The 13,630-nt window shown below is 39.9% G+C and overlaps 1 protein-coding gene across 1 annotated transcript in view; it reads left to right on the top strand.

Moving 5' to 3' along the window:
- LOC129105586 (protein kinase C-binding protein NELL1-like) overlaps positions 1 to 13,630 on the top strand; it is a 261,850-nt gene that overhangs the window by 24,693 nt on the left and 223,527 nt on the right. Inside the window, exon 4 of the mRNA XM_054616705.1 lies at positions 9,169 to 9,319. Coding sequence (XP_054472680.1) covers positions 9,169 to 9,319 — 151 coding nt within the window. The remainder of the gene's footprint in view (positions 1 to 9,168; positions 9,320 to 13,630) is intronic.

Below are 13,630 nucleotides of genomic sequence, written 5' to 3'. Positions count from 1 at the left end.
TAGGGCCTAGGCTATCTCTGAAATAAGAGCTGTGTTTCCATGGTAACAATCAACAACTGCTACCAAGTTGACATATATCTTTATATATAAAAAGCATAGTCTGTATCACTGTATCACTGAGATACACTTAAACTGGGCACAGTGGTGATTGAAAATTGAATCCTAAAATGTGCTTTGTTGTTTTGTAGACTGCAATCTTAAAATTTTACTGGACAAACAACAGTTTATGCAACTACCTAGTTCATAATGAAGTATTTCTTGCTATAGCGTGGATTTCCAGATGTACTCCGTGCTCTGTACAGTAGCAATCCCATCAAGGCAACTCTCTGGACACTTTGGTATACTGCACACAATCACTGCAGCTGGCTTCTGTCCAACCAAAAAAATCACAAATTGCCATATAATATGTTTATTACAGCTTTAGAGTTTTCTAGCATGTCTTATCCTTTTGCAGTCAGACTAGCTGTTCCCCCTGTGTCTCAACCACAGACTGTATGACGTGGATGTAGTTGTCTTGACATCACCCATTGGTTTGTGGACTGCAGTTTTGAAGACTGCAGTTTTGAAGACTTAAGTTTGGCGATTTGGCCGACGCCATCTTTGTTTATGGCCGACGCCATATTGGCTTTTTGCAACCACTGAACGAAAGTTACCATATTTGGAATGCGAAGGAGTGATGTAGATACGCCGTTTACAGCTCTGCTAGCCGCAGTGACCTGTCAATCACAGTAAGCCCGCCGCAAAGCTTACTCCTCTTTGTGGACTATTTTATTAAATGGGACCATCATTTACAAATAAACATCATCCTGTGTTGCAGAAGACTTGAAACAAGCGATTGAGACCATAAACTCAAGTTTACATTGTTTACTGTGGTAATAAATGAAGTGAGAAGTAGAGTCATTTGCTCATGGACTTCTTTTTTCAACCAGAGGAGTCGCCCCCTGCTGGCCATTAGAGGGAATGCTAGTGTAAGACACTTCTGCATTGTCTTGCCTCGTCACAACCCAAAAAGAAAAAAAAAAAGGAAGCAAATGCATGTTTTTTCCCAACATGACGAGCTATCCCCTTAAATAAGTTTATAATAATTTAACATTTATTGAACACAAAGATTTACCAGTTGTTTTTTTTCAATTTAATTTACCCTCCGGATTTTTTTTATTTTTTATATATTTCAATCACCAGCTCAAAATGAGCATGACAAATTCAGATTGAGTCAGCTCAGGTTATATCCCTTGTGGTGCTAATCTCATTTCATACCACACACACATATGCGCACACATGCTCTAACTCTCTAGACAGTTCATAACCGGCTTCACAGCCTTACTTTGCATGTGTTTGGTGTGTGTGTCGGAGAAAAAAACATGCAAATGTTGTTGCCCCTGAAGGAAATGGAAAGGGAAGTTCATTACTCTAATCTAATATTCCTCTGGCTGGATTTTTGCGTCGGGGCTCTGCATTATTGTTCTTCGACTGACAGCCGAACACTCCCCCACAGATGGATGGGCTTCATTTCTCCGAGTTCTATCCTTATTTACCGTAATCAAACTGCACTCAGTCTGATGGCTTGTGATGGAGAGAGTTGTCAGCTCTGTTGAAGCCCACACGAGGTGAGCAAAGCCCTCTCAGGATCTCTGAGGTTTGTCTCATTAGATATGTGACACATAACACCAATAACCGACCAGATAGAAGTTACAGGGGTTCTTTAATGTTCATAGTTAGGTTATCTACTCGCTAAGGGAAGGAAAAAGTTGAACTGGATCATCAATGTTTTATCAAATTCAGATTTATGAATTTTTCAGCAGCCGGGGAGTTCTTCAAATGCAAGCCAAGTCGACTTAGGAGAGGCTTGCTGAGAGCTTGTCGGTGTTTGTAGGCTGCTTGACATGCACTCACAGTCTCCCTCACGTGCATCCAACTCTCTTCTTCCTTTGTTATTTTGAACGAGCACTGTTTCTCTCGCTGTGGCTTGAAAACCTCATTCAACATTCCTTAGCATTTTGCTGTAACTGTACTGCTGTTCTTCAGTAGCGTCTGGGCTTCTGCATTTCTTAGTTTGTTGCTCTTTGCATTCTGCTTTTGATGGAAAACTGCACACTGGATTTGCAACATCTCAGCCTCAGCTTCAAGGCCATTGGTTCCTATTGACATGTGTTTTTGTGTTTTGTGTTTTTGTTTAAAACATAAAGTTGAATCTTGGAGATTTTTGTGTGTGTTTTTTTTTTTTTTTCTCCATTTCCAGTCATGCCTTGGTCCTTTATCTTCCAATTCCAGCACCAGCCCCTGTTCTGCAGTCCAGTCTCTCTGCTTTTTAGTCTTCACTGCAGACCCGCCGCCTTGAGCAGCGGAAAGCAGGCTAGCTCCTCAGGGACAGTGTGCTGTGTAGTGGATGGATGACTGGTCGGCTAGCTTCATGTGTGGATGTGCAGATGACTGGAGGGCTGGACGTGTGGAAGTAAAGATGACAGAAAGAGAAAACAATAATGAAAGCTTATAGGATGTCATGGAAATTATGAAGGGACTGGCATTTATATTGTTTGTTTATCTATATTTTCATGGTGAGTTGCCAGGTAACCATTTATGAATATGACTACTGACCTGCATGAGCCACCATAGCTGATTTGTGAGGATCTAAGCGGGAGACTTGCTCCCAGGTTGTGGTGTTATTTTTACGTTATGAAATATTTTGGTAGTATACCGAGACAAATGGAAAGATTTAATCTAAATAAAGAGGAGGAAGATATTAAACAAAGGTTTACTTGTGCTACACAATATTCTCACATAGGTCAGAACAAAATTACGACCAACGGAGAATGCTGAAGCAAAAATAGATAGATATACTTTTTGGAAACTAAATTGTGAAACTACAACTTCAACTAAAATAATAAGATTTGATATAAGATTAAATCATACAATAACATACTTTATAGCCCACATTAGCAAAGTGGTGCAAATGGGTCGCAGTTGTCACATTTGCCAGAACACAGCTGCAAATGACTGATAATAACTGTTATAATTGTTGGAATTGAATCTTTCGATCAGATCTTCAGTCACTTGTGGTGTGACTTGCATGTTTTGTAACTTTTTTTTAAATTTAAAAAAAATTTTGCAATCTTTTTTCTAAGTTTGCAGAGTGTTTTATTTCTTTCTTTACTTAGAATCGATTGATTTTACTTGTTGTTTTCCTTTGTACAGTGCTGTGTAATTGTATTTTGAGGTTGATTTGAAACGTTGTACTACTAATAGAGTATTTGAATTAAACTAGGACCATGCAATGGGCATACTGTAGCTCCTTGCCTCAAGATATTAGTGCACACTTACTTAATTATCTGCGTTATTATTAATGCATCATCAGTGGGTGGGTTGATGGATCTGTCAGCAGCGTGTCCTCTGCCATAGGGATCACAGAGCTGGAGGGGTTGTGATGCCCAATGAAAAGGCGCTTTTATCTTGTTATCACTCCGTCATTGTGGGCTTAGTTAGTTGGCTGCAACTGGAGCCAGAAAACTTTGATGTGTTGCTTCTTGTACCTTTTAATGTTGTTCCTTGCTGACACCCAGCAGCCTCTGAGCAGCTGCCAGTGATGCTGAATGTGTTGCTGCGGGGACTGTAACAATGTGACTACTGTCCAACAGAGACAGCCGCTTTGATCTGGCGCCCGAGTCTAGATAGAAGTGTGTTTGTGTATCTGCTAAACAGGCATGCTCTGACATTCTGATCATCCATATTAAGGTTAGCCTTCATACTAAGAATGAGCAGAATAAGAGTTTATTTAAGCTTTGTCATGACTTCCAATCACAAGCGGTATAAAAAAGATGAATCAGGAATCAGACACTGGCCTCCACCCCGAGGATTCGCTGCTATTTCTCTGTTATGTAATTGTAAATTGAATATATTTCTGTTTGGGATTGTTGTTCAGACCAAATAAGTTATTTGAAGACATGATCTTGGGCTCTGGGAAACGCCGGAGGCTAAATCAACAAAACAAAAAATAGCTTTGAGTTGCAGCCCTAATTATTTCCTGTCTTTTCCTCTGCATCTTTAAAATGTCAGGTGCTTTTTCTCCCTGCTTAAGGGCTGTGTTCAGAGCTTAGCTATTGGCCATGTGCCAATTTCACTGAAATAAACACCAGAACAGTGGCGAAGTGAGCTACATCCATTTTGGTTCTGAGGCGAGGTAGGGAATTGTTTAACTATGAGTGGTGAAGTGCGGCCAGAGAGTACCAGCAGCCAGTCAGTAAACTGTCCTGTGACATGTTGACCTCTGTGACAAAGATTTTTTTTCCAGCCTGAAACACATGAACACACCGACTGCAGAAAAAAGTCAATTATTGCAGCGAGCCACACTTTGTTGCTGCCTTTTGTCATTTCTACCTTTCTCTTCCTTGACCACTTCTCTCTTTCTCTCTGCGGCACTTGAGAATGGCTGCCAATGAAACTCCTTTGACCTCATTGCATAGCATCATGTAACGTAGAGGCACACGTCCTCATTTACAAACGTACAAAAGTAGTTAAGGTACAGTAGCCTACATGTGTCACCCTTTTCAAAATAAGTCTGATATAATATCACTCCACCCTAATGAACAGCCAGCTATTATAACAGTCAATACAAATTAAAGCGCTCCACACATAAACATACCAACCAGCAGGAGGTGATGAACAGGAATGTTCCTGAAGGCTCGCAGACATTTTTTTTTGCCAGTGGCTCTTCTGCTGGACAGCGACCTGCCAGAAAACTCAGCCCCGATCTAGTTTGTGCCCTTGGCAAAAAAACAACAACTTGACCGCAGTTCAGTAATGTGCTTTTTCTGGCTGTGACACAGGTCATCCATACAAAAGTCCAGACAGACTTGACGGGCCGCCTCTATGGTGAGCGAAGTTCCTCGCTGCCAGTTAAAGAGGCCATCTGTAAGACTTAGCTGAGATGAAGGAGGAACCGCCAGCGGTCCTGATTAAAGTGATGAGCTGTAAAAAAAAAAAAAAAAAAAAAAAAAAAAAAAAGAGAGGGAGGGGGTTCTGACAGCGGGCTGCTCTCTGCTACACTGATCCTCATCTTGTCTGCTGGGAGACGAACCCTCCTTCTCTACCTGTTTCCTCCTGTCACTGTAAATAGGTTTGTTTATGTCTACAAGCCCTGAGCCCGCCGTACGGTGGAGGCTGTTGGGCTGCACCGCTTCAGTTCTGCTCCCTGTCGATCCATCATTATTAGTAGACTGTCGGGGTGTGTAGACTGTGTGGTTCTTTTGTAAACTTTTGGTTTCCATTCGCTAATTACGCTTTAGGTGCAGCAAAATTTGTAAAAAAAAAAAAAAACCTGACGCTTGGTACGCTATAATCTCGGCCGTGTGTGTGTGTGTGAAATTTAATGATGTTAATTTTGGGCGTATAATCCTTTTGTCAAACAGCATCTGGTAGCATTTGGTCTCTCTGGCTCTTGTTACAGATGTCTGCATGTAAGCAGACTGCACTTAAACCCAGATTATGTTTGGAATACAAAATACTACATATTTTTCAAAAGTTAAGTCAAGTATTGGAGGATTATAAAGAACTAAGCAATGCGTTTTGTCAGGGATTAATATGATGATGTGACGACTGCACTTTGTGAAACAAGCCAATGCAGATAAATGACTCTAAATGTCTAAATACCATAAAATTGTTGATTGGTGAGAGAAATTCCACGATTCTCGATACCCAATTTGATGTGACATTAAAAAAAAAACAAAAAAAAAAAAATCCAATGAACTTCAACATACACTGCTTTGTTGCTGCATACTGTTTTTTTGCAAGTGTATAATGAATCCCTTATGATCCGTCTCAGGTTTCTCATCAAAAGGGGAATTTTACAAGACTACATTTGAACACATTAAGATAATATTATAATCTACCTTTGCCTAATTATACATTTAACTTAGTAATGCTTAAACGCATCGTAATGCAACTTAATGCGACCTCTTTACGTTATCCGTCAGCTCCGTTACTTAACCAAGCAGGACTGTGCAGCTCACCGGCTGCTAACGGCTAACTGCCACCGTTAACTAACTCTCCTCTTACCAATGTCAACACAGATTTGTTGTTCACAAAGTAACATTATACAGGAAATGTGATGTTAGTCTACAGCGCAGACCCCAGGGACCTGAGGTATTGTTAAGAAGAGGAGTAGTCATGTTTTAAGTTTTATGTTTTGGCATTGACAAGCTTCACAAGCATCTGCTCTCATTACGTGTCTGCTCTAAACAAACCACAAAGAATCACATTTAAAGGAAGATTTAAACTTGTATTTTTGGATGACTAAATCTTTTCATATTTCCAAGAAAAATAACCCTATCAAACACCATATACATTGAAGCTTTCAACTTGTTTTCAGGTAACTGGCCATCAGACTGATTTTGATTTTCAAAATACACAAACGTACCAAACACTTTAAAAGATAAAACTAAATGACTCTGCTTATTTCAAGAATCTGAACCAATGTTCAGGTACTAAGGCAAGATAAATGCAACACTTACAGTAAGATTGCTGTGTTAGAGATCTACATTGTTAGTAAAATATATGTAAGATATCCCATAATGTATGTATGAAGTAAAAGGGTAAAAAGTAATTTTGCATTATTTAGAAATAGATCAGCACTAGAGCGATTTATGTATTGTTTTGATATTCAGATATTTTAGCTTTAAACTTTAGCTGGCTCACTCAAACGCCCACAATTTCTTTGTTAATTTAAACTGTGCAATTGCTTTTTTGCTTGCTCCCAAAGAATTCATCCAAAGAGTCTGTTGCCTTAAAAACACATTGACATAGGAAACATTTTTTGGTTCCCATCTCCTACCTACACTGGTGTTGGTTTCTTCTAAACATGACCACTTTCCTTAACTTTAACCAAGTTATTTCAGATCTTTAAAGTTCTCCTGGGCTTAGCTATGTTTATGTGGTATGATTGGATGTGGCAGATCATAAAACACTCTTGGTTTGATCATTATACAGTACTGAACAATATATCTGCATCTGATCCAGCTGATCCATTAATCCTCCAGCCCAATATTTACTTTGAAGGGGATATAGTTGTGCAGTTAATAACTGCAGATAAACAGCACAGTTCAACTCCCGTTCTCATTTGTAGCCAAGCTCACATGCACTGGCTTTTGTTTGATGCTGCCTGTTTCGAGCGTGACTCATTGGAACAATTTGTTTGTATTGATCATAGCTGTGAAGACCGTGAACTTGGTTGTATTAAACGCTCACATGAGGAGAGAGAGCTGCAGTGTGAATGGGATTGAATTAATGTGGAAACTCTTTGTTGACCTTGAATTGAACCACACGGCTATTTATTTTTCACTTGTCAGTCAGGGGAAAGTAAAAAAACAAAACGGACTTTAAATGTGACAATATCTTAACACCATGAAGACGGTGTGTTTTTGCGGATTTGAAGCTGTGATCTAACGACAGACTCAGCTCATGGGTCCAGTGTGTTGGAGAACCGAAGGGAGAGGTTCTCTCTCCGATAGGCTGTGACAGCAGGGAGGCTGATTGTGAAGGCAGGCGGGCCACTGTCTCCCTGGGGAGTTTTAAAAGCCCTGCACTGAGACCGCCACAGGCTCCTCTCCACTGGTCTGTCTGTCATCTACAGCCGGCTGTGTGGATCCACAAGCCCGGGTGTTCAGATTAGTCCTCAGTCCTGGAGGCTCAGACACGTTCCTCACCTATATTTAGGTTAACATACAAAAGGTTGGGACAATATCGGATTTTTTTATCGCCTATTACCATTAAGTTGATCATGGTTCATTTCTTCTATCAGGATAATTGTGACTATCTTCATATGAGTTACTTGAAAAAGCTGTTTAGATCGCTATAATGGTAGTGAAGTGAAAATAGAGGCTTTGTGCTACGTTTTTTTTTGATGATGTTCTGTAATAAGTGTGTAATATCTTTGATGCATCAACAGTATTTGTTATAAAATGTTTGTGCACATGCACCATAAGAAACACGACTAGTCAGCCATGCTAGCATCTATGTGAGGCTTTAGAAAAGGCGACCGTGCTTTTGCCATAAGGGCCCCTCGGCTTTGGAATGACCTACCGGAGGAGATAAGGCTTGCAGAATCAGTAATCTCTTTTAAATCACTTCTTAAAACACATTTTTATAGATTGGCTTTTATGTGATGTCGTCGTTTTATTGGTTCATTTTCATTTGGTCTTGGTATTTTATCTTATATTTGTTTACTATATTTTACCATTATCACTTTATTTTATTTATTTTATTTATTTTATTTATTTTATTTATTTTATTTATTTTATTTATTTTATTTTGTTATTTATTTTGTTTCTTATGCACTGTTTGCTGGCTGGTCTGTTAAAGCACTTTGTAAACCTTGTTTTTAAAAGGTGCTATATAAATAAAGTTATTATTATTATTATTATTATTAATGCTCACAAGCTCATGTTTAGCAAATCTTATGCTTACAATGTCGGCCATCTAAATTGAGCATGTTAGCATGCTAACATCTACTAATTAGCGCTAAAAAAAGTGTGTCTGAGATTGCTGGTAATGTTGTAGTGTTGCAGGTGTTTGGTCCTAAATTACTAATTAAAATTTTGACCTATTGGTGGCGCTAGATGAAGAGTGAGGGGAGCACCAAAGTCAGTAGGATTCATCCTCTGTGGACCATGAATGTTAATAAGCCATGTCTCTACATTGCAAATGATAAAAAACTGTTGCAAAAAAAAAAAAAACTGTAACTTATACTTACTCATTTCAAAAGTATTATCCTTTAAAAGCAAACTACATAACTGTTGGCAAGAAATCAGTCCCCAATTAGACGGTTTCACCAAGGGCAAAATCTTTGGGGACTTAATGTTCTCTTTAGTGTAAGCAAACACACACAGGCAAAGTTTACTATCTAAGTATCAATTTGCATGCACTAGTTTGGTGTAGCGAGTTGGCATCAAAAGATGACTTTCCCTCCAAACAGACAGACTGCCTGACAGAACTGCCAGAACTGTTGATGAAATATACTTTCAAAGTGTGAAGCTGTTCCACCACGTGTGATTAGATAGCTTAATATGTTGCTCCTCACGTTTGGCGAGCGCGCATGGGGGATGCACACAGCGGCGCATCGCCTGTGAAAAGGGTTTACACAAGCTCATGATTTCCTTCAATTCTACTTTATTCCTTCAGATGTTGGGAGAGCAGTTCACGCCCCGGCACACATCACAGAGAAAGTGGTGCAGCTGTTCAGGAGGAAAAGTGAGTTTACTTTCTTGGCCTCCATCCAGCAGAAGTCCTCCACGTCAGGAGTCATATTCTCCATCCACGAGTCAGAACACAGGTAATCCGTCTGTAATCCTCTTCATTTTGGCCCGCAGCTCCTTTTTTCTGTACAACTTTCCTTCCACGGGTTACTGCACGCTCACTTTTTTTTAAAATGAAATTCTCATCTCCCTCATAGCTGGTTGCAGATGACACTTGATGAGGTGTAGTAAAGTAAAGATCAGTGCGAGATTACTCCGCCGCCAGTTTAAGTCAGCGTGTGATGGGAGGGCAAGTCTGTGGGTGGAATAATGCAGCGCATCCTCCTGTATGCTCCGGGCGGAAAGATAACCTTCCATGTATTGTGTCTGTGAAGTACTGAGCATGCTGATAGTGCAGAGTTTTATCGTAGAACGCTGCATAAACAGACATACAGCATCCTATGATAGCTAGAATGCATGGCCTTGTAACTGATCTTGCGAGGAACTACCAGAGCACAGAAATAGGTACACGAGTAATAATTCAGGTACTAAGTCTGGACAGATTCTTTTTGAATTTGTAGCAATTGGCTGAATTTTGCTGCAGAGCGTGATGGCTGCAGGACATCGGCGAGTGGCAGCAGCGAGTTCACCCCTGGCCCCCTGAGAAACTCTACAACTATGAATTGTTTTAGAAGGGCAGGCAACATTGATTTTCCTCCACTCCATTCTATGAAACACGCAGTCGAAGTGAGCATGCGAGGGAGTTGGGATATGTGTTTGCTGGGAGTCAAGAAAAAGGCAAAATCATACAAAACGGCAGAGTGATGGACAGAGTTGAGTCGGGAAATATAGTCCTCTTGGTTCCTAACCCCCCCCAAGGGTTAATCTGAGGGGTCATCATATTATTAAAGGGAGACATTAAAACAATCCCACTGAAAATAGTTTTAATATTTAATATTCCCTACTTTTAGCCTATTTTTCTTGTAAAATACTGGATTCTATCTATTCTGGAAAAGTCCTTCAAATTAGAGAGATCAGAAAAACAAAGACTCTATAAAGTCTGTTATCTTAAATTAGTGGTCATAATTAGACATTTTTTAATTTTAATGGGTCACAAAATGAAGAAAATTGGAAACCACTGCTCTTAAATGCAGTAAAAACACGCATCTTGTTACTCTGCAGTGAGAAATATCGGCATGTTTGATTCATCACTCAGACAAAAGCTGTGTTATACTAAATGAAAGTCCCATTGAAACAGAAGTTAGTTTATTTAGCTTCTGCACTGTGAGCATCCCCAAGTTAAACAGAATATTTGAGGGGTGCACAGTCACAAGAGGGATTTAAATCCAATCCTTTGAAATCACAACAAGTATAACAAAAACAACAAGAACAACAACAATGACTGTTCTGCATCATTTTGCAGATGATGCTTGCTTTTATGTCAGTGAAGTTTTGAATGCAGGACCATTGGAGTATTTTTTTCTTTGTGGTATTGATACTTTTAAGCACAGAATGTTTCTCTCATTGATGTGTATGTGCATGCCTGTGCACTCATCTTCAAGCTCCTCTGCTCTTGAAGAGAAATGCGTTGGCCCCTGCTGTGCTTTTAAGGTGACCCTGAGAGTTGCCTTTCAGTCCCCTTTCTCTCTCTCTTTCTATCTCTCTGTCAGTTTCTCTCATATTACCTGCACACATAATCGCCACACAGCGGACTGGCCAAACAAAAGCGAGGATAAACAGAGCCAACTGACTGTACTGTGCTCCTCCTTCAGGCACAATGACATGCACCGTGTAGCATATGTAGCTCAGAGGAGTGCTCGGACTAAGCAAACATTGCATTACAGGCACTTAGCCGTACTCAAACACACTCAGTTGTTACACACTAAACTGATTCCTGGAACCAGTCTATGACATTTATAATGTTCAGAGGGTTGTTTTTTGACTTTTAAAGGATCTGTTATCCATATAGACATATTTCTGTGCTTACCATAGGCACAGTCTTAACTTTGAGGCTGGGGATTCAGCAAAAAAAGAAATCTCGAGGGTATTTAATGTCTACAACAGAGCCTTCCTATACATTAATAATAACAATCTAGATGCTAGTGCATTTGCATGTCCTGACTTATATGTACAATAAGATGGAATTTTGCAAGAATTACCAAAAAATATGGTTATATTTTCATCAAAAGATGATGACGGTTTGGAACTGAAATTTTGTTGGACGCCCTGTTTTCTATTCCTTCCTGTCGAATCACGTCGATATGAACCATACAATACCTGTTCATTTCACTACTGGTTGGCTGAATGGAAAACACCAGGGTGCTAAAAGTGTTCTAATTACTGTTGGCTATATTGTAGTAAAAACATTTCTGCTTGAGAAGTAAAAACATATGTAGATACCAAGTACAATCACCCTTCCTTTAAATGGTAACATGTCGAGTCTGATCTCGAGAGCACAGCTTATTAATTCTTGTTTGTATGTGCTTTTTTTGGTTTCAGTTTAGATCACTATATCTCCATACATTTTATTTACAATATGATTACATTTAAACACAATCATTTATCATAAGGAATTATTACTCAGCTCTATTGTTATGCAGCCATAAACACAATGTTTTTTAATGCCCACGTTTTGAGCAATAACTCCTCCGACCAAAGCAACAAAATATATGATGTCAAAATAACCAATATCAGCGTATTCTGATCCAATGCGTATACCGGCAAGACTGTCATAAAGATGATTTATGACTGTTTTCTGATCTGCCACCGCTGTGGAGAAACGTTAGTTAGATTTAGGCACAGGTATGGAACAATAGTTGTCATGACTAAAATAAACCAGAATACTTTTGGTATAGGCAACGAGATGTGGAGAATTGTCTTTCAAGTCAACGTCAGGTTTGTTGACCCATCCATCCACCATAACCTCCTATCTAAGAGGATTTGTGGTGGCATAACAACGTCTTTACACAGTGAGACCTGTGGATTATTCAGAGTAGCGGGATGCTGAGGTGGCAGACGCCTGAACAATCTGCATGGACAGACATCCTAGGGGTAGATGAGAAAATATATTTATTTCTCATGAAACATTTACAGATGAAATACAGACTGAATATATGTAAAACAGAATAAACCCCCAGTCTGTTACTTAATATTTAAGGCCCTTTTTTCCTTTACCTTCAAATATTCTATATTATTTTTGATTAAGCAGATGTTGGGATGCAAATTTAGCCAAGCCAAGTCTCAGCAGGCTGAAGTTATTTTGAGACAAAGTGTTGTGTGAGTCAGGCTCCAACACTGCAAGTGTAATTAAATTTGGCGAGATGGAGTCTTGACTGGCTCGGAGCAGACCTGTGCCCCATTGTGACCGGGGATTTGTTCTGAACCTCTGAATCCCCTCTGAAGGCCCTATTAGAGCTCTCGGCCAATGCCCATTCTTTCCCATTATAACACAGGCCTCCCATTCAGCCAGGCTAGCCGACAGCTAGCTCTCCACCACTCCGCCAAATCCAATCATACATTCCTTCTGTCCCTTCACAACTTCTTCGTCTTTCTCTCGGCACAATCAAACCGTCCTCTCTTTCCTTCCCACCTCCTCTGACAGCTCTGCTCACCCAATATGATAATATCCTCCTCTCCTCCCTCCTCATATCCTCCACTCTCCTCGTCCTCAAAGTGAAAACGTCTTCGACTGAAAGCGTTTCTGGGTTCCCGCTGCAAAAAGCAGAAGAAAACTTTTCTTTCTTCTTCTCATGCCCCGGCACTGGGGAATGGGAGAGGAGGTTTTATTGATGCTCCACTAAGCTGAATAGAACAAAATAAGCCTATTTTCTGCCTAGCCAGCACTTTTCTGGGTCCCAGTAACCCTCTCATTGTCAGCAAGTGGCTGTAGCTCTGTGATGAACAAACTCAAAGCCCAGTCTCTCCACCGCTCTTCCCACCTGAACACTTCAACACCTAAGATGCTCAGCCAGCTCCTCCAGCTGCTCTGTTCATCCACATGCCCTTTGTCACTGTACAGGTCCGTTTCCGCCTCCTTGCCTCAGTTCACGAGCACTTACAGGTTCTTCTCTTTTATGGAAACATGCTGAACTGAAGTCAACAGGAGGTGGGAGTTGAACACACTGAGAGATGGAGGAGAGGGACTTGTTAAATGACAAAGTTTGGGGATGTTAGAAAGTATGAAGAAGTTGGATGCAGTAAATATTCTCCCCAATGTAAAGTTACTTTTACATGAATAGTAAATTGAACATGAGCACAAGAAAAACCCTTATTTAACACACACATACATATAAGATAGAATGTGTGTTTGGTAGTTAAATCGGACAAACCTTTATGAATTACTTTAAAATATCCATCTTACGGTGATGTTAAGACTCGGATTGTACTTTATTTGTACATTGCTTTATACA

Source organism: Anoplopoma fimbria, chromosome 2 (assembly GCF_027596085.1).
Source record: "Anoplopoma fimbria isolate UVic2021 breed Golden Eagle Sablefish chromosome 2, Afim_UVic_2022, whole genome shotgun sequence".
NCBI classification, from domain to species: domain Eukaryota; kingdom Metazoa; phylum Chordata; class Actinopteri; order Perciformes; family Anoplopomatidae; genus Anoplopoma; species Anoplopoma fimbria.
This window is presented reverse-complemented; position numbering and strand designations above follow the sequence as displayed.